This window comes from Podarcis pityusensis (genome assembly GCF_964106645.2).
Source record: "Podarcis pityusensis genome assembly, chromosome: 6".
Taxonomy (NCBI): Eukaryota; Metazoa; Chordata; class Lepidosauria; order Squamata; family Lacertidae; genus Podarcis; species Podarcis pityusensis.
Genome location: NC_138030.1, coordinates 76113645 through 76139220, shown reverse-complemented (window position 1 = coordinate 76139220; position 25576 = coordinate 76113645). Strand labels below are relative to the sequence as shown.

The window sequence follows — 25576 nt, the reverse complement described above, 5'->3', positions numbered from 1 at the left end:
TGCCACTCCACAGTGCGAATGGCTTTGCCCACCTCGGGGGAGTGGGGGGGGAGGTTGGGGAGAAAATGGCAGCCAGGCTTCCTCTTGGCAGTAGTGTTAAAGGCCGAACAATTTTTAGAACTACTGTGAGGTTGGTTTTTGTTTTTTGGCATAATGAGCAGCGTGAACTTCCATTCAGCTTCAGTGCATGGGATGGACAGCAGTGAAAAGTAGTCACTCCAGTTTGCTGGCAGGGCTTGGTGCTGTTCAATATGTGATCAAACATTTTGACCCTGACCATCTCAGCATCCTTTGGAGGTGGAGATGGTGGAGAAAACTGAAATAAGTCATACAACAAGTACATTTTCAAGCCCGTTGACCTATGCTGTTTTGCTTCCAGGTGTTAAAGGAGTACTTGGACAATGTCCAGTTGGGTCAGATCCTGGACCGTGAAGGAGGCTGGGATAGTGTTCAGGACTGGATGGATGTTCTCAGTGGAGGAGAGAAACAGAGGATGGCCGTATGTGGTCTTTACACTGTCGTTTTATAAAATGTTTATATTTTCCAGCACCACACTGAGGACTAGGCATTTATTGTTTTAAGAACAGCTGTCAGGGACTGGAATGCAGAGACTGAAAAGTGGGTGAGATCACCTCCCCCTTCTCCTGCCACTGACAGGGAAGAGGGGGAGAGTGTTGATTTACAGCCAAGCTATGAGCAAGATAATCAGGCAGATGCTAGCAAACAGCCTAGTTACAAGGATTTAACAGAAGCAGGAATAGAAAGGGGCTGACTGCGGACACTTCATTAGACAGCATAGATGATCTACATTTATTTAAGTATTTAAGGGTACAAGAGCATCATGTGCAGAGGAATTTGTCCAAGGGAAGACTCCGTAGGAGCGCACGTGTTGCTGGGAAAGAGGGAAGGAGGAGGAGTCAGAGTGAGCAACGTCATTATGGTGGCAAGACGTGAATTCTTGTCTGTTATCGTAGAGACTGAATAAATAATAATTAAAGCTATCTTGTTTCCTCCTGGCTCCTTGAAACCATCGGGAGGGGAGCGGGGGAATTCCTCAGGCCTGGCAGCAGCAAAGCTGTTGTCCGATATTAAATATGAGCAAAATTGTCCAGTATTAAATATGAGTACAGTTGGAGGCAGCGGTGCTTCTGAATGCCAGCCGCTGGAAACCACAGGAGGGAAGAGTGTTCTTGTGCTCATGTTCTTTTGGCATATCTGAAAGAATAGTGGCTTAGGAAGGTTTATTTCTCCAGGTGAGACTCGTTCAGCATCTTGCCCAATATTTACTCTGACTGATAGTGGCTCTCCAGGATCTCAACCAAGGTTCTCTCCATCACCTGCTTTCTCGCCCTTTTTAACAGCAGGAGAAACCTAAAACCTGCGGCTCTCCAGATGGTGTTGGACTCCAGTACCCATCAGCCACAGTTAACACTGCCAATAGTCAGGGAGCTGTAGTCCAGCAACTTATTGAGGGTCATATGTTCCCCACCGTGGCTCTACATGCAAAATGTGTTTTGCCACATGCAAAGATCATAAGGACACTGTTGCCGTCTTGAGGATTGTGGGATGAATTCGTAGTTCTATGCCAGTGCTAGAGTTTGAATTACCGTATATACTTGAGTATAAGCCAACCCGAATATAAGCCAAGGCACCTAATTTTACCACAAAAAACTGGGAAAACTTATTGACTCGAGTATAAGCCGGTTCAACACACCACAAACCTCCTGGTGGGCCGGAGTGTGTGTGTGCATGTGCGCATGCGCACACGGCAGAGGGGGCTTCTCTCTCCCCCCCCCAGCCCCTCCTGTCCTCCTGCCTACCTAGGGTGCTGCTGAGAGGCAGAGGCTGGTGGCGGCAAAGTCGGAGGAAGAACAAGCAGCCCAAAAGGGCTACTTTCGTGCTGCTTGTTCCTCCGCCACCGACAGCGGCGGAGGAGGAGGAGGAGGAAGGAGCTGCCTGAAAGGGCTGCTTTTAGGCTGCTCATTCCTCCGCCGCTGCCACCGACAGCGGCAAAGGCAGAGGAGGAGGAAGGAGCAGCCCAAAAGGGCTGCTTTCAGGCTTCTCATTCCTCCTCCTCCTCCTCCAACAGCCTCTGCCGCTGGAAATGCACTCGCGTGGGACCCTCACTCGAGTATAAGCAGAGGGGGCTTTTTCAGCATAAAAAATGTGCTGAAAAAGTCGATTTATACTCGAGTATATACGCTATCTCTTCCATATAGCATGACATATTTATTTGGCTAGTTAAAAAGTTCTCTTGTATGCAAAAAGTTAGTTTGGGTATACCATGCTTAATAAAAATGTAAATGAGAAATATGTCACAATATCGTGTGTTAGATCTTTTGCATTTGGTTTTGCATTGCAGATGGCCAGATTGTTTTACCATAAGCCCCAGTTTGCAATTCTGGACGAATGTACCAGCGCTGTTAGCGTCGACGTGGAAGGCTACATCTACAGCCATTGTCGGAAAGTATGTATGCGTTCATACTTTCTGTTGTTCAGATTCCATTGGCTGTTTGCATTGTCAGTTAAACTCTAACTTTGAACTGTTCTAACAAGAAGTATCAATAAGATTTTATTGCTATAGCGGCCCTATGTTCATATACCTAGATTGGGTCAACCATCTCCTAGACTAAAGCACAGGATACTCAAAACATGCCCGGAGCGAGAGGGAATCCAAATTGGCAAGTTTTTTACTTGGAACTTTCTGCACATTTTTGGTGCATTGGATGCACCAAAATTCATGATGGTATACATTCTACTGTGTGATAAGTAAAAGTCAGTTTGCCAACATAGAGTTGCAAACAATTCCTTAGAAGGCAGGTCAAAATTTAACTCTCTTAAAATCAAATTCTGTTGATTGTCAGTGAGAAAGATAGTGTGCATCTTTAATTCTCGCCCCCCTGCCCAAGTTGTAATGAATGGTACTTAAAAATTGAGTCCATATATGAGATGTGATATGTCTAATAGCGATACCAAACCGCATGAGAGCCATGATTAGAACAGAGAGTCATTTTCTGAAAGCAGCTGGGGAGGGGGATGCATTTTGCATTAGGGTCACAGGGGAGCTTAACCATCTGGCACCCCAAACCCCTTCCTAGAGCAGCTACTAGCTGTGGAGCTGAAAATTTACAGGCAGCAGAATAAATGTGTTATAACTTAGGCAGGGGCACTCTGCAGTGGGGAGCTGGTATGGAACGAAAAGGGTCCACACCCCGACCTCCAACACCGTAGCCCTCTTCCAAATTGTGCCCCCTCTGCCCCAGCAGTTGCTTTCAGAAATAGACTTTGGGGTATCAAATCACAGCTTCCCTGTACCATGTAATGTGAAGCTTTTGAGAGTTTAGTTTCTTTGGATGAAGCTTAAAGCTTACTTTATCTTACATTCTGTCACTCTAGGTTGGTATCACCCTCTTCACTGTATCTCACAGAAAATCCCTTTGGAAACACCATGAGGTAAGATTTATCTTGTTTAAACATAAGTTGCGTGTTTTGATGTCTGAAATTCATACCTCGCTCGTTAAGATATACCTTGAGTTCCTACCAGCTCAAGTGTTTTCGATAATAAGACAAACAGTTTCACAGCACTTTTGCAAAATTACAAAATAATTGTGCCAGCTGAAGCGTATTAATTGTTTAAAACATTTATAGCTCACTTTTCCTCAGTGAGCACAAGGTGGTTAATAGTGTAAGTTAAAATAGTAATTAGCCATTTTAAAAACATGAAGGAAGCCATTAAAAAATGAAAAGAGGAAAGAGAGAAATTTTAAAAAATAGCCATAAAAAAATGATGAGCTGTCGCTATCCCAATCAGATAGCTTTCTTGCAAATGAAAAGTGAGTCCCCATTCCATTGTGGCTACCCTGATGATTAAGATAAAAAAAAATACACACCTGACAGTAATCTTTATATAACACAGTCCTTATCTCCAGCTACTTGTCTCGCTCACTATAACTTACTTGAAATTCTATGCAGGTGAGTGTGTAGACAGGAGGATGAGGGGAAAATGGTTCTGTTTATCCTTTGCAAGGCTGCTGCATTTCCATGCTGACAGCAAAAGAAGGCACTCAGCTGGTAAAACCAAGCTGAACAGAGAGGTTGTGCAAATCTGTCTGGTAAAAGATAACTTTCAGCAGGGTAGTTCAAAAGGCAAATCAGGCTAGTAACTTCCCTGGCTTAGTTACAAGGCTGATAAAATGCTGGGTCTCCTAAGTGCTTGAAGTGTTTCAGATAATTTTTTCACCTTCACTACATACACGTATGCTATATAAACCCACTCACAGATCAGGAAGCTGAGACACAGTGAGGGTGATCAGGTAAGCAGCTGCTCTGAGGAACTGTTATATGACTTTCCTGTGATAGTTGGCGGTTGCACATAGCTAAAATGAAACCATAGTTTAAAAGGCAATAAGCACATTCATCCCGTACCTAATTTCCCAAAGCAGATTCCTCCAGGATTTCATAAGCAATTTTAAATATGTGAAGAATTCACCATTCTTTTTAGCCATTTGTCTGCATATTTCAGTAGTAAAGAGTTGAACACGTGGTCAGAGTTATGAGACCAAACTTCAGCAACCGGATGACTTTATCATCACAAAATAAATAGTTGGAGCTCCTGTCAATGCCACCAGGTGGAGGTATAAGACATGCAACATTTTACAGTGTTCTTTCCAAGCAGCAATGTGGTGATAGGAGTTTCTGTAGACAACCCTTATTTAAACACAGAGTATATATTAAAATCAAGTTAGCTAATATGTATTTTTCCTTCTCCTCAGTTCTACCTTCACATGGATGGAAGAGGAAACTATGAGTTCAAGAGGATTACTGAAGATACAATTGAATTTGGTTCTTAAAAACAACAATAATGCATAAATCTACAACCTACTTCAGTGACTGAAAACAGCACGGGGCATAGAAAGGCACAAAGTACAATGTAATTTAACAGATGGCTCATTCTTTAAACCAATTACTAAGTGTAGGATAACAAAGTGTCCAAAACAAGCTGTCGAGGCATTTATTATAATGTAGGATATTACTAATTTGTGTATATGTTGGTTTAAATATTACTATGTACTAAGAATGTCCTTATTCTTGTGGTTTTTAAAACCTGCCTAAATTAAATTGGGCTTAAATCACTGTAACTTTGATTCATCCTGGGATGTAAACATTCTGAAGTCAACTAATTTGACTTCTGTTTGACCTTTGCTTCCTCTGGGGAAGAACCCTTATTAAAGTTAGGGTCGCTACCTCCTCTGCTCCCAGTGCAAAGAGACGTGAATTTCTGTGTCATATCCAGATGCATCATTTCATTGTACTGAATATCATACCTTTTTTCAGGGCAGTACTAGCCTGTTCTATTGCATCATTACACAGGGCAGCAAGCTTTTCCTTTGGCCAAGGGTGGGTGAGGCTCTGTTTTGCAGGAACATTGGGAGAGAAGTGAACCTTGGACCTACATTTCTAACTGCTAAGATCTGAGTTTATTCCAGTGAAGATCTCATTCTCAGTCTCTGTCCACAGCTTCCCACTGCTCTTTTGGTCCCAGTCTTCTATCCGGCTCAAAAAATAAAATAAAATTCTATTCTGTTGTTGCCTGTGCTTCGTGCACTTCTGGGAAGGGAAGTGGGGGGAAATGAAGAGGAATGAGGAAGCTGGGAAAGTTGGAGAATAAAGAGAAATAAAAAGTTAAACATAGGAACTCACATCTGTATTTCAAAACAGAGATCACTGATGTTAATATTTAGAAGTGGGTCTGATCCATTTGATAGCTTTGGGAAGCTGTGCACAGGTTCCTAATAAAACGCCAAGGGCACCTGCCCCATGAATTCAGATTTATTTACTTTTACAGGGTGATATGCTTTTCTTTCTGGGGCGTGTGTGTATGTTCCACATTCATTGCCTGAGACACAGCAGTTCAAAGCCTTTCAGAACTGTGTCCTGTTATGTGATCATTTTTGTGTGTGTTTGCCTCTTAGGAATAACTTCCATGCCAACTACCTAATGCTTAATGTTACATGAGCAGTTCCCAAACTGATAATAAGCCAATCGCAAACTTAAAGATGCTGGCAAGAGCACATATAACTGAGGCTTTAAGGAGTATCAGTTTTCCAAGTGAAGTGATTATTGTTGCTATATGATGTTATGGGATCATTCCTTAGAGGTAGCCCCGTATATGGGGCTGGGAAGACAGTGCCTAACTAGTCTGGCTGATCAATAATATGCCATTTAGCCCATAGGAATTTTTGAAAACCCATGGAGTATGACACAGGTCTAGGTATGTGTCTTTGTTCATGTGATGTAACCTGGAAATACACTACAAGAAGGCATGCACTACATATGCAAATAAATGTGATCGCTGTCTTTCTCCCTCCACCCTTTGCTGTAAAATCAACATAAGTTGTTAGTGACCACACACCAGTCTTGAATATCCCCCTTTCACAGTAAGATACCGCCTGCAAAATTTTTGTTCTCCTCATGCTGCTCCCAATACGGTGCTTGAGTCCACTGTTTATAAATGCCATTTTTCTTCATGTATTTTATATGAATAATCGGTGGAGAGCTACAGAAGGATCGAGCTTGGAAGCAGCTTAAAAACTGAACTAACTTTATCTGTCATCATTTCAATTTTTTTCTCCATACAGTTGTACCTTGGAAGTCGAATGGAATCTGTTCCGGAAGTCCGTTCGACTTCCAAAATGTTCGGAAACCAAAGCGCAGCTTCTGATTGGCTGCAGGAAGCTCCTGCAGCCAATCAGAAGCCGTGGAAGCCCCATCGGATGTTTGGTTTCCAAAAATAGTTCGCAAACTGGAACAGTCACTTCCGGGTTTGCGGCATTTGGGAGCCCAAACATTCAAGAACTAAGCTGTTTGAAAACCGAGGTATGACTGTATTTTGTATGGCAAGGAGTTGCCCTTCTGTACTCCCACTTTTGTTTGTTTGAACAACTTGGGCAGACTGCTTCTGATACTGATTGTGATAGCCAGCATGTGGTTACTGCAAGGTGATCATGTTGCAAAGGCTGATGTTAAACTGATTCCACAGATAGATCTTCTAGCCCAGCAGTTTCAGCTTAGTGATGATCTGATTCAGAGGTACATATAACCTATGAGAATCAGGTAGCTCTGCTGTTAGTGAAGCTTCCTTTTCCCAAATAACACCTGCCTTTCAAGTTGATATTATGTAGTGGCTGTTCTTGAGAGGGAGTGGTTTTCTTGAATGCATCTGTTTTTTAAAGAACTGCTATAATTTTTTTAGAATGGAAAATGCAGCTTTTTCAATATTTGTATTCTTTTTTCAGAAACGTCCGCACTAAAATTGAGTAGTAGTAGATGAGGTTTTTTTAAGAATATTGTATTTTTTTGTCACTAACTAGCAGAAAGTACCCATTATTTATAGAACATCTTTTGCAGATAGCCAAAAGCCGTTGCTGTTTGAGACTTAACACTGAGCACAAGCGTTGTTTATCTGCTCTATTTGATAGACAAAATTAAATTCAGTAACCATTAACCAATAAAACTGATTCTTTGAATTAAACACCAGATACAAAGTCCAGGGGAACTCCGTATTCAGAAATGGTCTTGGCTTTTGCGACATCTCAAGTTGCTATATCCCTACTCTTATCAAGTCATCAAAAATAGTCTGACCTCATGAGATAGTAAGTATATGAATGCAAAATGAACCAGAGCAGTGCTCAAAGGAAGCAGTGTTTGAGATTATGCTTTTTAGTTGAAGAATTTTTTTGAGATGTGGTGAGTAATCATTCAGAAACATGGTTCAGCTATGAATTTGTGCTATAGTCTTGTATGTTGATCGCTGCTTTTATGATTGCTTGAACTGGAATTCTTGGGGTGATGGGAAGGTCAGCACAAATGAAGCAGGTCCATGTCTTCATTCTGGTGGTATTTGGTACTCTGGTGATCATAGATGGCTCCCATTTTAATGGGACATAATTGCTGTACTTTAATATATTGTAGCTTGTAAAGCCCTTTGAGAGGAAAGACACTATCTAAATGTAAGATTTTTCTATATAAGTGCCTCTGGAATAATAAATCTGAGACAAAGATCCTTGGCTTTTTGAAAAAACTGGTCTCATTCTGAACATTTTTAAAGCTCATAGCAAGGCCAGCCAGCGGTGCCGCTCTTCAGATGTCACGGACTGCAACATTATTCCTTACCGTTGGCCATGCTGGCTGGGACTGTTGGGAATTGTAATCTACAGCTTCTAGAGGACACCATTTCCTGTACCCAAGCTTTACAGATAGGTGTCCATATCCCAACAAATTTGGGATCAGTAGCTCATATTTTAAGAGACTGGTGCCCGGTACAATGACAAATAATCATACTTTTAAATCAAACTATTACTCGTAAGTCAGAATTGCTACCATGTTACTATGGCAAGCATGTCTTCCATCTACCACAGAGTTAACCCCCTGTTTGTTTGTTTGTTTGTTTGTGTGTGTGTAAAGAAATTTTATACATGAAAGGGGTGCGTATCTTATCTACACCCAATGAAGCCATCAGAGTACTGAGAATCAGTGCTTTTTTTCTAGAAAAAACAGTGCAGGATCGCTGCCCTGTCCTTCCTGCTTCTGTTGCACAAGCAGGAGGAACAGGGTAGATCCAACCCGCAGAGAAGCTTATTCCTTGCATGTCAGCTCTGCAAGCTGACCCATGCTTTCTGCTTGCTTGCACAAGCCGGAGAAATGGCAGCTTGCAGAACTAAGGCAGGGGGGCTTCTTCCCTGCACGTGTCAGCTGTTAGCCCAGGAGGTGTTATTTTAAGAAGCCACAATGTATGTAAAAATTGAGCTTTGTAGAACACTCTCCCAGTCATGTCACCTCCTTTGGGCTGCAGCTGTTCAAAGATCCTCATAATACATTGGATGACATGGTAGTTTTCTCATCAAATGGGTTCCCCGTTCATTCAAAGGGGGCTTGTGCTGGGAAGCATCCTAGTGGATTTGTTGAAGTCAAGCGTAAATTTGGTAAAGCCGTGGTTGATCCTCAACATCTTGTGTAGGGATGTACTAGACTAGAGCAAATAAATAATTAAACAAATCATTTTTATGTTTGTCTTTTCAGTTATATTTTTCTAGTTTTTCAGTTTTTCAGTTGATTTCAGTTTTCAGATGCTGGTAATTTAATGGAGGTAGGGTTGTCTGGCTGCCATTGAAATGTCTGATCCAAGTATTCTGCTCCAAGGCATTGAATCTGCCAAATTTTAGACAGATTGGACAAAGGATCTCCATTTAATAGGTAATTTGTAATTTGTAAACGACAGACATCCTATAACGAAAGTGTTATACAGAAATGTTTGCTGCCTTTTGTCATCTCTGAGAGTTGTTGTTCCACCAAATGAAATGTGCAGCCATTTTACTGTGGCAGTGATTAAGATGGTAGCTCCCATTTCACAAGTTGGCTCAAAGGCTAACCAGTTGGTTTGTAAAGTCATGGTTTTTCAAGGACAAATTTGGTTTCTCCTGCTTTGAAGAGAGATTGCAATGTTTAAGTGATTTATGAGCAGCAGATTTTCAAAAATCTGATTAAGCATGATGACATTTCTTCATTGGTGTGAGCGAGAAGAAAGGGGAGAGAGACCTCTTTTAAGATATACCCTATTGGTGCTGGATGATGAAGAGTATTCTAGTAATGTTCTCCTTGCTACCTCATCAATTTGTAGGCCAGCTCTGTGGTGCTACAGGCTGCGCACAAGTTTGGCCTGCTCTCCCAACTTGGTACCCTTTCCATCTCCAGCAGAGGTTCTAACTTCCTTAGAGTACATTTTTTCAAATGGTCATTATAAGGATATACTAATTTCTTCCAAACCAATATACTCCTGTAAGCATTTTTTTAAAAGAATGCCACCAGTGTATCAGACAATGGCCCAGTTAGCTATGGTTGGCTTAGCAGCTAACTGAACATACAAGTCCTTGCAGTAAAAATTGCAACTGCTTTTCTGCTCACATGATCATCCTGCTACTGTGCTCTCTGGAGCCAAACCATGGTTTGGTTTAGCATTATGCACAAACCAGGGCTTGTGGCTTGTCTCACTCCTGATGAACAGTGAGCTGCAAGCCAGGAACAAACACTGGCAACAGCTTATGGTTTGTTTGGAACAAGGCAAACCAGGAACCTTGGTTCAGATGTAGCGCTAAGCCAAACCATAGCTTGCTTCCAAGTAGTGCAGCAGCAGGATATGGGGAGGGGGGATGAGGAGCAGAGTGCTGTGATTTTTATAGTGAGTTATCCACACACCCAGTCTTTCTCGCTTAACCATGGTTTGGCTTAGATATGGGCAGAATGACAGCCGCATCCCCACTCACCAGGACAGGGATGTGGTGGGGTGAGGCAGCAGCCAGCATCATTGTTTCACAGGTGCTGTCTCCAAATTGGACCTCTCCCATTGCCATCTCATCCTGTCCTGTCCTGTTGCTGGACGTGTGCTAGGGTGGCTGGGGAAACCCAGCCAGATGGGCAGGTTAATAATAATGATGATGATGATGATGATGTTATTGGTTCAGTTCAATCATACTTGCACAAAAGTACAGCTTAGTAGTACTTTTTTCAATTGCAGTTGCTATTTTGATTTCCAAGAGCTAGTGATAAAATAGCCTGATATTTTAAAACCCCCAAGGTGGAGTGTGCTTTGATGTGCTGTGGAGTCGTAGGCCAACGAGTTCTGTTTAAGAAATACCAGCGTCATGACACAGTTATTTGCCTTTACAACAAGGTTGCCTTGTTTAAAGCATTGACGGGAACCAGATACCTTGTTTATAAAGGGAATTTAATAAGGCTTTTCTCTCTCCAGATATCAGCCTCGGCATGCAAATGAAGGCAAGATTATCTTTGCTAATGACCACAGGAATGTTAATATACTCTTTGTTGTCTCCCGCCAAAGTTCATCCGGCTTGTAAAGTGAAGCCTACATTCCCAGAATCTAAATTCTAGCGAGGGGGCCAGGAAGGGAAAGGGGGCAATGCTTTGTATACTCAAACTTTACTGGAGCAAGGATTCAGGCATGCAATGGCTGCAGTCAAAGGATAATATGATTGCTGAACACACATCTAGCTACAGATAAAAGATAGCAAAGGGTAACTGCAGTGAGCACACACCATCCATCTTAACACTGGAGAATTCTGGATCTGGATCTTGCTCTGACACAACTGCATACAAGACTTCCCACTCAGCAAATAATTTTTCCTGGAAGCAGCAGCAGAGATGGCACCTATACATCTATTCCACTTCTTGCAGCAAGGAGATGTTGCTTCAGATACTGCCATTTTCTTTCTTTCTCTTTCCCTTTCTTTCTTTCTTTCTTTCTTTCTTTGTTACCACGTGTATCTCACCCTTTAGAGCATTCAGAGTAGCTTCCATGAGGCTCCCAAAGGGTTCCTGCCCAGTCACAAAACACAACCACAGCATCTGCCCTCTAACATTGCTGTGAGAATGCCTGGTCTTAGAGCAATGGGTAGACCTCAGTATGTTGCCATATTGGAATAGAAGAGGCTGAAACTCATGGCATCTTCTCCTTACCAACCCAGCTCTTCCTAGGTGTTGTGAGAAGCCAACTCCCACCCACCGCAGACAGCATGGACAATGGTGAGGAAGAGTATGAGCTATAGTCCCAACAGTATCCGAAGGACCAAATGTTTTTCAACTGATATATACCCATAATATGGCTACAGCTACACATTATTGTAAAGTAGCTTGATGACTTTTTTTAAAGGGGGGGACCACAAATATTAATGTTCAATGCTTCAACATGAGCAGTTACGGAAGGTCAGTTGACTGTGTTGCCTTGCACCTAAGAAGGCCTAGGGACAACCCCTGGTGAGGTCACAGGGCTGGTCCTGGTAATTTCCCCATTCTGTGCTCCTCACCTCTCAGCCCTGGAGACAGCTTAATTGGGAGAGGGAGGGAACAGAAGAAGGTAGCCTCCCAATCCCTCAACTACTTCCCACTCCAAAAAATGTCTTCTTAGCGGTGGTGCCATGACTAACTCTCATTGGAAAATCTGTCGAACACTCTCTGTTTTTAGATGGACTTTGAAATTTAGAAATCTTCCCTTTAATAATTGTGACCTATTCTGATGGCTGCAACAAGGACCCTAGCTATATTTTCTGTCATCCTAGAGTTGGAATCTGCGCTTAAAAATGAGGCATAACATTCATCTGAGTACCGCAAATATAGAGAAACTACTGAGGAAATAAAATGGGATCCAATATGCCTATAAAAGTTAGTTAGAGTACAAGGAAGGGTTGCTGTACCTCCAGGGCTGACCTGAAGTCTCCAGTTTTGGCTGACCCCCTTCAGGTGGCAGGAAGAGAGCTTGAATCTCCAGGTGGGTGAGAGTGCCTTGATTTTTCCATTTTATTAGGAAGACTATGTGTGCAGCTTGAGAGCTTCAACTTAGCAAAGAGCTGTCTGCAAAGCCAATTCAACTGATGCAAGGGAACAGTTCATTTGTACCAAGTCATGAGGGATCTGTGAAATTTGAATCCCCCCAACCAAATCAAAACTATTTGGTCTAATAGCATTTTTTGTACCATGCGCCGGCTGAACTGGTCATCACTTCAGCATCAGGATTATGAGGTAGGTGAGGGATTTAAGCAACAGAAATGCAATAGCCTGGTAATCTTGAAATGTTTCTGTGTGAGAGAGGTTTGTGCAACGCTATAAGCTCTTTGTCCTAAATGGTCACATGAGCCATGTTCCAACTTAAGCTCATAATCACATTCTTTTCATTATATGCATTTTGGCAGCAGCCTGTCTATCATCTACTGTGCTAGTGACACACTAATTAAACTCTACTGCACCTAAACAAGGTTTTAGATTTATATGAATGCCAACATGGCAGCAACAATTAGTTATTTAACATACCCAAGGAAACAGAAAGTTCAGCACTGTAAAACATAGGTATAAAATAGCTTGTTTAGGGTGTTTTGTATCAACAGGTGCAAGAATATGCTCTACTTCATCTTCAGGCACATAATGCTTTGTCACATCTTAAACTACTCCTGGTTTTGCAACTTAGGCCCATCTTGCACCCTGTGTTCCTTCTACAACTAGTGCAACTAGTGCAAAGCCTCAGTTGGTCTGATGTCCCATTCAGTCAGTGGCACTATGGTAGCAAGAATCATAGCAGTGTTCTTGTAATTTGGCAACCCTGCAAAGAATTTGACTTTGTTCCTCAAGGCCATGGAGCACACACACTCAATGCCCAATATTTACAGCAGTGCTGTGAATTGCAGTGGCCATTGGATTGTCCTGTTGGTGACAGTATAGTTAGTAGAGAAAAACTACTGTCTCCTACGGAGAAACCACTACTTATGCAGGGTGTAAGCAGGGAGCAAAGCTTGTGTCCACTTGTTTTTAGTGTGGGGTGACTGCCAGGTTATTTGTGCAGCTGGAAAATCTGCTTTTAAAAAATCTGGGTAGGACTGGACGTGTCCCTTGTCAAGGAGAGATCTGCGGCTGGATGAACTTTAACTTTGGCCTGACCTTGTTTAAGGCAGCTTCCTTTGGCATTTTATTGTTGGTGCTCTATAAATTTTTATTGCAGGGTAGTTAAGGTTTGGGGAACTGTTCCTTTGGGTCAGATGTACTAGGCTTAAAAGGGGAGGGATTGTCAGTAGGAGGAACTGGGGAAGAGCTGTTCCACTTTGCACTCTCTTTTTTTGCTCTAGAAATAATTTGTAAATATACACATCTGTTTGCCTGTGCATAATTTCTCCTGATCTCTGTGGCATCCCCTGCTGCACCTCAGGTTGGTGCTGCTTCAGTGCCAAAAGCAGAGCTGGCTCATAGTGCAAGGATATAGAATCCTAGAGCTGGAAAGGACCACAAGGGTTCTCTAGTCCAACCACCTGCAATGTAGGAATCTCAACACGGGATTCCCCATCCAATTTGAAACCTTACTGGACCCTGCTTAGCTTTACAAATGTGCCAGCAGTTTTATTGTTGCACCACTAAAAAAGGGAGCATGTACCTAAAATCCATCTGTTAATCATATCACAGCCAAGTTTGTTATTCTGATTCTGTTCTATTTTCTATTTTAATTATATGTGCTTCTATCCAATGCTAGTCCTACTCTTGGAAGTTAATGGACATGATTAACTTCAAATCATTAATTTCAGTAGGTCTACCCAGAGTAGAAATAGACTTGTATACAACCCATGCATTTCCACAGTAAGCCTGCAAGTGGAGCCATTGTTGAGATTAAATGTACAGTAATGAGTACGGTAGTTTATTGGCATGCCGCTAAGCCATAATCATTTAGCATCTAGCGATGACAAACCCTCCCTCCATTCAAGAAACAAGAATTTTCCATTATTCCCATTTACCTTTATTTCTGTAAAAATTAGATATAATAAGTTAGTGCAATATATACAAAAATAAACACCCATTCATAAAAATCATAAATATAACATTGATTGTACGTAGTAACACAAAGAATGTCAAATTACATCAACTTTGTTTATAAACATACACCACTTTAAATAGTTAATTTTGTCTCTGTCCAGCAGTTAATAAGCAGTATAAATTTAAAGTGCTAAATCCTGATACATAACAGGTATGATATATCCTGTACGTATTCAGGTATTTCAAGGTGGATGCCGATAATGTTGGCCATCAACTTTGGGGAACTTCAAAGTCAGTTTCAGAACTTTCAAACTTTACAGCACGTACCTGGATCTGGCACATTCTAATGTTTTATATTGATTCACACCATAACGCATTATATAAAGTCTGTCAAGAGTGTAAAACCCTTTCCTTACACTTACAGCATCTTATAACCCGTACCAGCTAATGTACCCAGAACCACAGATCTAAATATACACCCAAAGTGCAAAAGAAACAGTAGTATTTTCACCATATCTGTCAGTTAACACATTTTAAAACAAGTTATCACAGTTGCTGCCGAATAAAACAGGTTTTTAAAATAGTGTTTTAACTATAAATGTTTCACAGAAACAACAAACGCCCCTTGATTGAAGGGTCTGTGGTCATTGCTTCCACAGGTAGGAGAATTTCTTATGGAGTTATAAAATCGTAGAATTGTAGAATTGGAAGGAACCACAAGGGTTATCTAGTCCAACCCCTTGCAATGCAGAAATCTTTTGCCCAACATGGGGCTTGAACCCACAATCCTGAGATTAAGAGTCTTATGCTCTACTGACTGAGCTGTCACCTTTGCAGCAATAACGCCGATTTGTCTTTAGTGTTTCTCCCCCTTATGCATTTAGGGGCACACTCTCTTTTTTTGTTGCTGCAGGCTTTGATCTTGTGCATTTATATGCAACCACAGATAAAATAATAATTAGAGCGATGATTCCAACTGCAACAGCTGCTATTATAAGAATTACTTCTAATTCAAGACCTGAAGAAGAAGAAAAAAAGGCACAAAGTCAGTTCAAGGACATGTTTTTCACCCAACAGCTATTGGATATGTTTTCAAATAAAACTAATCTGGATTCCAAACCTGAAATATGTTGAGCTGTTTCTCTTGAAGGCTAAAATCTTAAGAGTCCTAAGCAGGGCATCACATTAGTTTAATTATGTGTCTGGAACAATCATATATAAAGCAGGGCTGGTGTTTAAACATGGGATGCACAATGTGGTCTGAACCCTTCTCTAACATAGCTCCCTATGTTTGTTGCTTAAACCAAGCAGCCCGCATCATTCTTGCGACATCTAATTGGTCTGTAGTCCTCAAAAAAGCCCACATCCCTTTAATGTGGAATCAGTCCTTCTGCCAAGCATGATGTATTTTTTATGAAACTACTTCATACTTAAACAAACAAACAACATAGATTTGCTCCAATGCAGGACTCAAAAGTTGGTTAGAACCCACCTACGCATTCAGAACAATGATGTGATACAGCCCTTCTAGGACTTCCAGGTCCTCCACATTTAAGGCTTCAACCATATGCACATTGACATGGCAGCCAAGTTTGATTGGGATTTGCTTCTGATTAAAGCTTACAAAGAATTGTGCTACATAGTTAACATATGTATGCCTTAGATGTTTTGCATTGGGAAATATATATGCCACAAAATTCCATACTGGGATGGCGATACTTCTGGATATGAATTTGGCTCTTAGGGGAAAAGTGGACAGTCCTTGTGAAAGAAAGAAAGTGACCAGATGAAAACACAATTTTGGGAAAGGAAACTACTTCTGACTATCTGCAGTGCCAACTTTGCAGCAGCAAGAAATAGGTAAAACACTGAATGCACCTAGAGATCACTGGGCAACAGCTTTCACAGAAAGCAGTCTAAACTGAAATCCATCAGCAAGGGCTTAAAGTAATTTGATAGGAATGATTTATGTACCAAAGGCTAAGTTTGTGGTGTCATGATACATACCATCCAGTTCGTCTCTTCTAACACTAGTACATTTTACACTGCTTTTTTGACTGCTACGGTCTGTTGAGCGTGATGGAACAGTAGCTTGAACATAGAAGCAGTAGTTCTTCTCTTTGTCGATACGGATTTCAAAGAGGTTGCTTTTTGTGTTTTCCTGTTTCTACAATCAGAAAAAAAGTATTTGAAGATGTATTTGCAAGTAATGTAGTTCTTCACTCTGAATACAGATTAAGCAAGTCCAAAGTACATAGTAGGTTAAAGGCTCAAAGGAGAAAAGGTACTTTCATCTTAATAGTCATATCATTAAATTTAAAAAAGTGGTTGTAGGAACAGGAAGTTAATAGTTGCATGCTGGTGGTGGTTGGTGACTGTTGAATTTTGTTGTACTGGGTTTGTTTAAACTGATAGTTTCATTGTAAATTGAACTGTATGTTTAATGTTTAACGTTCATAAAATTGTGCATTTGTTACTAATGAAGGTAGCCTTTGAAACACCATTTTCTTGAAAGAAGCTTTCGACATATTTCAAATACTTAAATAAACTAGGTTAAGATAAAGATAGACCTGTTTGTAAATGTATAACAAATTTAAGGAAGAGTATTAGCATCAGCCTCTACTTTTAAGTACCTAACATTAACCTTTTTGCAATATGAAAAAGGTTAATACTTAATATGGATTAAAATTTCAACATCAAAAACAAAAGAAGATAAATATATGTTAACTTTGGTCTCCTTTAACTTTTTATGCAGAGGCATAAACTTTATGGATTAAATAATAGAGTTTGCAGGGTTATGCCATTCAAATACAATATCAGGGCACGATAAAATATGAAATAAGCTAAAAGCAGCAGCTCTGCAAAAGTAGCGTCCAAATAAAAACAGACCAATACTAATCTGAAAGTCTGTAAAGATAAGAAGGTATTTACTTAGGGCTAGAAAGGCATAATAAGAACCTAAAAAGATTCCTGCTGGCACCCATTTAGTCCTGCATTCTTTTCTAAGCTTATATCTATGAGAAACGCAAAAGCAGAACCTCTCCCCCACTTTGAGATTTCCAGCAAAAGGCATTCAAAGGCATACTGCCTCCAACTGCAGAGGAAGAACATAGCCTTATCCTCCAGGAATTTATCTGGCCATATTTTAAAGCCATCCAAGTCAAGGGTCATCACTACCACTTGTGGGAGCAAATTCCACCAGAATAGGCACTGGGAAAACTTCTTTTGGGACAGCATTCCAAAAACTATGGTTTTGCCGCTGAAAGCCCCTTTCTTCAATAGCACCACACTTCAGATGGCTGGGGGACCTGGAGAACAGCCTCCGACCAGAATATTAAAGAACTCTTTTTAAGGCTATAGTTCATTTCTTTTAAGTAGAAATTTAGTTTAGATTGCCAGCTTGTCCTTTGTACTTATTATAAACATTAAGGAAATTAAAGACTTGGGAGATTGAAAACAGATGCTCACCTTTCCTGTACTTTGATCTTTCCAATAGTACAGTGTGTATTCTAGATCATCTTTGAATATGTCCCTAATACTTCGAAAGCTTCCATTTCCTTCAAATCTGTAAGGCGTTAGAGGATCTGCTATCTCCACTTTCAAAGTTTTCTCTTTTTGTTCAAAACTTTTGATTGTTGGCACGCCAATCTCAGCTAGAAGAGAAGTGGTTTTTGTACTGATTAAAAATCAACTCCGAGCAGGGTTCTTTTTTTAAAAAATTAATTTTTAAAATTAATTTTTCTGTTTTACAATTTCAAATAAACATTTTACAAACTTTAAAGTATCCAATGACTTCCCTTCTTCTCTTTCCATGGTTCATTTTACATATTATACATCCCTGCATATTTTACTGTAACCATTCAAATCAATTTTCCACTTTTGCATCCATCAAGGATTATTTACTCTGTTGAATTTATTTTAATGCTGCCAGAGTTTTCAACTGTACACAGTTACTTTCCATATACTCAAAAAATGTTTTTCAATCTTCTTTAAACCTGTGTTCTTCTTGCTCTCTTTTTATGTATGTTAGATCTGCAAGTTGTGCATTTTCTGTCAACTTAAGTTGCCAATCCTCTTTAGTTACCTCGCTCACTTTCCATTTTGGGGCTAAGAAAACACGGGCCTCAATTGTTACATACATAAATAACCTTTTCTGGCGCCTGGGAATTTCAGTCCGGGTTATCCCCAGCAGAAAGGACTTCCTAGCGTAAAGTTACCAGACGTCCCCATTTCCCAGGGACAGTCCCCGGATTTGCAAATCAGTCCCCTGACAAAATCCATCTATTTAGTAGGAAGTTGAAAAGTGTCCCCAGATTCATTGAAAAAAATCTGGTAACCTTATCCTAGCGGATTTTATTACCAAAGATCCACAGTAAGCTTTCAGGACTGTGCTGTAAAGCTTTGCTGTGCTATATTCTCATGGCATAATTAAGGAGATGTCTTAGGGGAGGCCTAAGCTCAACAACTGTGGCTTCCAAAAAAAATCTCAACTTTTGCTTCCTAAAAAAAGTTCAACAACTCTGGTCATCCAATGGGTAGATCACTGCCAGTTTTTTTATAGTGGGAGTAGATCGCAGTCTCTTGGTAGTTAGACAGCCCTGACTTAGGGCATTGTAGAGAAGGGCAAGGGGAAAACTTTTTTCAGCTTGACGGCCACACTTTATTATAGGCAGCCTTCCAGGGGCCGCATGCCAGTGGAGCAGGCAGAGCAATTTAAACAGTGTTCACTTTTCACAGTAGGCCACATTTCAGCTACACAAAAATAAAAGGTTTCTACATGTCCACCTCTCCCATTCAGGAAAGTGAGAAGCATGATCACAATTGAAGGACACATTTTCACCAGGCAAAAGCACTTGAGGGTACATAGCAGAGCTGGTGTGGGGCCTGGGAGAATCTGCAGTTAGGTCTAAAGGGTGACATTTGGTCGCTGGGCCTGAGGTTCCCCACTCCTGTCACAAAACTTGACTTGAAGACTGATTTGCTTGCCGTACAAGCACTTACAATGCGGTGCACCACAGTGTGCCATAAATCATAATGTTATTAGTAACAACAGAGAGAGAGAAATGAAAGGCGACACTGTTTGGCGTCTTTTGTATGGGAGGGAGATCTTGGCTATGGCTCCTTGCTCCATGGGCCCAGCATGTTGGTTGGCATGCCTGTCTGCGTAAGAACCAATGTACATCAACAAGAATCCTACGATACAAACTCTGCAAGCTATGGTACAAAACGCAGGACCAAAATGGTATCCCAGGTAGGATGGTCTAGTGAGAAAGCACACATTTACAGCCACTTGCGTGAGTTAGTATCTCAGCATTATTTAAACAATATGTGTGTGCTGTGAGGGCATTGCCAGTTTAATTGAAGCAGAGGAGGGGGAAGATGTTTGATCTTTCCCTCTGCTGCGCCATTTTTCCTACCAATAGTGCTACACACGGAGGAAAGAGGTACAGGGTTGTCCTCAGTTTTTCTCACCATGGTGCAAGCAGCAACCGCAGCAAAGGAAAAGGCAATTTTGACTGGGGGAATGGTGCAGAGGAAATATTCTCACCATTGCTGCTCCCAGTCAAATTAGCCTTGCCTTCCTACAGCTGCATTTAATGCATGGATTTCCTGCACAACTAATGTTTTGTTCCTTAACCGTGAATTTCAGGGCTGCATAGCAGACAGATAGGATGCCTTCTCTATATAAACTTTTATACAGGTCTGGTGCACGGACAAGTATATCAACACTTTGTAAGACTTAGAATCTGTGTGCAGAGCCCCATGCTGTGGGGAAAAAACAAAGAAGAGCTAATATTTTTTTACTTACTTTGGGCGTAAGGTATGAACTCTGAAGACACTTCATAAGGTGGGATATCAAAATCATCAGGGTCCCTGTTTGGCACTTCGGAATATATGCGAGCAACGTAGACATCTTTTACATCCTTCAGTGCATTTGTAACGTCGCATTCAGTTGCCGAAGTGTGAATGCATATTTTCTTCCGAACTAATCGGTCCCTGTAAAGATCAAGAGCATACTGCATTAGCTAATATTTCATAGAATGAATGTATTTCACTATAATGAAGCTTGTCTGTTTTGTAAACAGGTCCAATCAAATTAACAAAACCAGCTGTGAGCTTGTCTGTGTATGTTAATATGCAATGAAGAGTATAATTAGGGAGATAAAAGTTTCATGCCTGTGAATTAATAGGAAATAGCCACTTCCAATAAATTTACTTATAGGCAAAATAAAAAAAATTTTTTTTTTTCTTCCTGTAGCACCTTTACTTATAGGGCAACTTTGTTAATTAAAACACAGTAGGTAGCAGGAAAATGCATAGCTTTGATATCTTTGTTGATACTGGGACATAGGGAGCTGCCTTATACCAAGTCCGGCTAACAGTCCATCTAGCTCAGTATTTGTTGACAATGATGGGTAGCAGCTTTCCAGGGTGGCAGAGGTGATATTCTCAGTTCTACCTGGAAATACCAGGATCTGGCTTTCAAATGCAAACCGTGTACTCTCCACTGAGCTATCATCCCTTCCTGAATTGTTAATCATTAACAACCTTAGTGTAATTCCTAGATATTACACATAACTAAGTATGAAATTTCATATTAGCAGAGACAGGTAGCTAACTACAAAGGTCTGAAGTAAGTGCAGCACAGTATTTATCAAAATTAGATCATTTCCCCCCAGAAATACCATGTTGATCATGAAACAGTTATTTTACATAAGGCACAATTCTGGGCAACCTTTTTTTTTATTTCAGTGGGGAATATACCAGTGTGTTAAGTGGCGATACCTGGCTAACTGCAGTAATATCAGAATGTACACCTCATCACTGCCAAAAGTTAGCAGAAAGCACCACCATACAGTCCTTGTCAGATACAAAGTACAATGCTATTTACATCAGTATTGTCTGACCAGCTCTCTTTGCTTAAAAACAAAACAAAAGCAGCAACCAAAGTAATCATTTAAAAACTTATCGATCTTCATCATCTCCCTTTGCTTAGCTAATCTAGTGGAGAAGAAAAACAGTGTCCCCCAAGGCACTTTAAAACTCATGCAGAGTCTAGAACAAGGTTGGGCAACCTGTGGCCTTCCAGGTGGTGTTTGACTCCAACTCCCCATCAGCCGCAGCCAGCATGGCCAATAGTCAGGAATGATGGCAACTGTAGTCCAGCAACATCTGGCAGGCCACAGGTTTCCCACTCCTGGTCTAATATTAGCAGTTGTACCCAGTTCTGCTGCTGGGATTCCATAGTTCAGTTACATTAGAGCATGCACAACTTACTCACAGCACAGTGCATATTACACAGATCAGCGATAGACTGGCACAAAGATACTACAATTACCAAATGGTAGACTTTCCTCCATGTGGAAGCACTCTTGTTAAAGCTAATCCCATGTAAACTGCTTTTTTTGCCTTGTAGGCAACAGAAGGATGTGGAGAGAAAAAGAAATTAACAGTCTACTTAGGAACAAATTCTACTTAATATGCAAACAGACTAATTAGGCCTCGTGGTAATCAGAAGAAGAGGGACACAATTCAAGCCTATGTAGCTGGATATATATTTTTTTAATGAGGGAGTAGAAAGCTTCAGATCTCAAGTCTTCATCCTCAAATCTGCATTCAACTGTGGCTTTGCTTTTGGAAGGGTGAAGGGTGGTAAGAGTATGCATTAAACTGCAGCCTCATGCAAAATCAGTGAAACCAATTGTTCTTACTTTCAAATAACTACACTAAGACCAGGCTAGATGTGTGGTAGCAATCTCCATGTTTATGTTCAACTTACCCATCTATTTCAACTGTATAAAAATAGTTGACTGGCTTGGGCTCCCATTGTAGTATTGTCTTAAAATTGATGGATGACCAGGTAATGTTGACTGCTTTCATTACTTCAGAGTTGCCTTTAAAAGTAGAAATAGAACAAGGATTAGTCAGGCAATATATGGCTTACTCCATGGCCCACAGTTCTTTGTGTGCAACAAATGGCTAAGGGTTTAACTACAAAATGTATCAGTTTATCAGTTTCATGGCCATTCACAAAGCTTATAGATGGTACCAAGACCCCCAATTCCTATCACAAAACTAGTTTCCAGGGTTGGACAGGAATGACTGTTAAGTCAGTCCAAATCTGCATGGTCGATATGCCCAAAATATCTAAGTATTGCCGTAGTCCTTTTGCTGGACGACAACTTCCACAGGGCACAGAGATTTGTACTGGCAGAAGAGAAGCTCCCCTCCTCTCCAAGCCCCAACCCTGGCATCCCCTCAAAATCAGCTCTGGAGAAGATTTTGGAGAGCGTGTGGGAGAAGAAGAGAAAAAGGGTGCGATGTTGTGCCAGAAGAACCCATAGTCCCCCGCCACTGGCCATTCTAGCTGGGCTGATGGGAACTGGGAGTCAACACCAGGAGGGCCACAGGTTTCTCATTTCTGACCTGAGATTTTGGCAGAGGAAAATGTGGACTCACACTCTCATTGTATTTATTCATGGAGAGTTAGTCTTATAAGCGGCTGGATGTATGGAGCCTCCAGCTGTTGGGGAGAAACAATGGGAGAGGGGTACTGACTTCATGCCCAGCTTGTGAGCTTCTCTGTAGTATCGGATTGGCCACTATGGGGAACAGGATGGTAGTCTCAATGGACCTTAGCAAAATAACCCCTTTTCAATGCTGAATATGCAGAGAAGGTTCATTTACTTATGCTCCACTTCCAGACAGATTTCTTTTCTATTCAGGGACATTTATATGCTCCTCACAGCCTCAGCTTCACAACATTGTTTATTATTCTGGGAACAGTCTGTAATTTTCCTCAAGCTTTAAACCCATTCTAATGCTTGACAAAAATGTTTTATTAAGAGGGTTCCCAAGCTTCAGAAGCAATAATTTAGATTTTGGTCATTAAAAACTGGCAGATTACATTCAGCTATATGGGCCATCAATCTTTTTTTGTTATGCATGCTTCTATTCTTGTTGAAAAACAAATTGTAAGAAAAGTAATTCTACAAACTAAAACTATACATAAACTGAATTCTGTTTACAATGAGCATGTACTCCTTAGTATATCCACTTAACAATAATTCTTAATAGAATAGATGTATCAATACCCAAATTAGAAAATTAAATAAAAACAAACAAACATATACACTATTCAGAAAATGAAGAGGAAGGTATTAGGAGGTAATGATCAAGTTCAAGTGTTTTGTACTGGGTTTTTTTAATGTAGTAAATTGCTATGTAATTAAGAACAAAAAACCTCAGGTTTAGAGAACTGGCCGGAATGGTTTCCTAATACCCTTATTAGATCCAGCTAAAGACGACAACACTGTGACCTAATTAGCTTTAGAAAGTGAGGCAAGACAGCACAGATATTTTGTCAATAAAATTGTTGCAACTAACAGTGCAAATTGTTTAAAATATTGATCTTGAATATTTATTTCAAGACTTACAATATTAAGATTTCACTAATCATTTCCAGACAAACCCATTATAACAAAAACAGCTCAAAATGTCCACTTCTGAGGCATCCAACAATCAGTTCATAATTCCAGTCTGTGATGTATGATGTATACAATTAATAATTCCATGAAATTTCCAAAAATTCCACATTCCATTGTCTGTTCTGAACAATACATTTATTTTATAGGACAGTACCCCAGTATATCCGCTCCCGTGATATCCACAAGAACCAAATTCACACATCACATAGAACTAGACAAATACAGTGCCATTAAGCCACAGAATCGCCAAATGATTTCAGGTAGAAAATGGTCTTGTAGAAAAAAGTTGGGAAATGGGGTGGAGGAAGATGTCTAGCACAGGTGCTTATTGTGGGATCAGTGCTGCTAATGCTAACATATTTTATACGTGACATTAGCATCAAAATGCTAGCCCTTATTCCCCCACTCCAACTGGATTTACCTTTTCCACAAAATCCAATGAAATAAAAAACACCTGTTGCCAGCGACCCATTTACAATTTATGAATAATCTGTTTTGAGCCTCCATTGGAAATTCCTGAAAACCTGTACCTCTTTGTTATTTTCCTTTTAAAGGTTCTACCGGGGAAACATTAATACTGAAAGGCTTGCATGTCTACAAATGTTGTCCTTGAGCATCATGAACATCCCTCATAATAACTTAAAGCGACTATATTTCCAAACACAGCCAACACACTCCATACCTTTCATGCTATTTCATCCTCCCACTTTGGGAAGAGTAATCTTTTAGCCAAAACCTAAGCTTGTACCCAGGTAGCTCCAGCTTGGGAGGCTATGACCCAAACCAATGGATTCAAGTTGCAAGAAAGGAGATTTGGACTAAACACCAATAACAACTTTTTGATAGTAAGAGCTGTTTGACGGTGGAATGCACTCCCACAAGAACAGACTCTCCTTTCTTGGAGGTTTTTAAGCAAGAGATTGGATGGCCATCATGTCACGGATGCTTCAGTTGAAATTTGTGCACAGGGTCCATCTCCTAGGGGCTGAGGTGCCTTCTGCCCCTATAAAATATTAGAGACCCCCCTTCAAGTTGATGGGCACTGCCATTCAAATAGGTGTGTGTGTGTGTGTGTGTGTGTGCCCCATCATGTGATCGATTATAGGGGGGGCAGCTTACCTGGGCCCCCAACTATTTTATTCAAGTTGGCACCCCTGGATTCCTCCATTGCAGGGGGGTTGGACTAGATGACCCTGGCGGACCCTTCCAAATATACGATCTGCATATAGGATTGTGGCTTCAGTCTGCCCAAACCAGAACAACAGAGCGCACCCCTTTAATGCACAACCCCCTCTGTCCGAGGTACTATAAACAAAGCGGGAAGAAGCTCGGCTGGAAAAACGGCGAAAAAAATTCTTCCCCATGCTTATGCAAGTCCATGCACACAAAAATCCAGCGGCGTCCCGGCCGGCTCCCTCGGCGGCGCAAGACTGCGCGCCCGCGCAACCCGGTGAGGCGAAGCGTTCCAGAAAAAGGAGAGCGAGCGAGAGAGCAAGAGCCAGAAGGCTGCGACGGTCTCGCGCCTTCCTCGACTCACCTGAGCTGAGGCGCGCCAGGTAGAGCAGCGCGCAGAGGAGAAGCAGCAGCGCCCGGCTGCTATTGGCGGCGCCCGCCATCCCTTCGAACGTCCGGCGAGAGGGGAGGGAAAAAACAAAAAACCGTTGCGCGACCGAAACGCGCGTGGTGTCCGTGTCGCGCGCGAGCAAAAAACAATCAGGCGCGGAAGCGAG

The 25576-nt window shown here is 41.2% G+C and overlaps 2 protein-coding genes and 1 long non-coding RNA gene across 4 annotated transcripts in view; 2 read left to right on the top strand and 1 right to left on the bottom strand.

Annotated features, from left to right (window-relative positions):
• The window catches only part of ABCD3 (ATP binding cassette subfamily D member 3), a 48947-nt gene extending 40887 nt beyond the window's left edge, over positions 1–8060 (top strand). For both annotated transcript variants that reach the window (XM_081008646.1, XM_081008645.1), the window contains exons 20-23: positions 380–499; positions 2363–2467; positions 3397–3453; positions 4773–8060. In XM_081008646.1, the coding sequence (XP_080864772.1) occupies positions 380–499; positions 2363–2467; positions 3397–3453; positions 4773–4850 (360 nt within the window). In that variant the 3' untranslated portion in view covers positions 4851–8060. The remainder of the gene's footprint in view (positions 1–379; positions 500–2362; positions 2468–3396; positions 3454–4772) is intronic.
• LOC308478804 lies at positions 524–2356 on the top strand. The gene is made up of 3 exons (XR_013987294.1): positions 524–1739; positions 2016–2057; positions 2157–2356. It is a non-coding gene; the product is annotated as an uncharacterized lncRNA (long non-coding RNA).
• Positions 8061–14318: 6258 nt separating the features above from the next.
• Positions 14319–25517, bottom strand: F3 (coagulation factor III, tissue factor). Its single transcript, XM_081008805.1, has 6 exons — positions 25384–25517; positions 22139–22253; positions 20168–20355; positions 17827–18011; positions 16366–16525; positions 14319–15376 (listed from the first exon to the last, which is right to left on the bottom strand). The coding sequence occupies exons 1-6, from the start codon at positions 25460–25462 to the stop codon at positions 15231–15233; spliced, it is 873 nt and encodes a 290-aa protein (XP_080864931.1). The 5' UTR covers positions 25463–25517; the 3' UTR covers positions 14319–15230.
• Between the last annotated feature and the right edge of the window lie 59 nt (positions 25518–25576).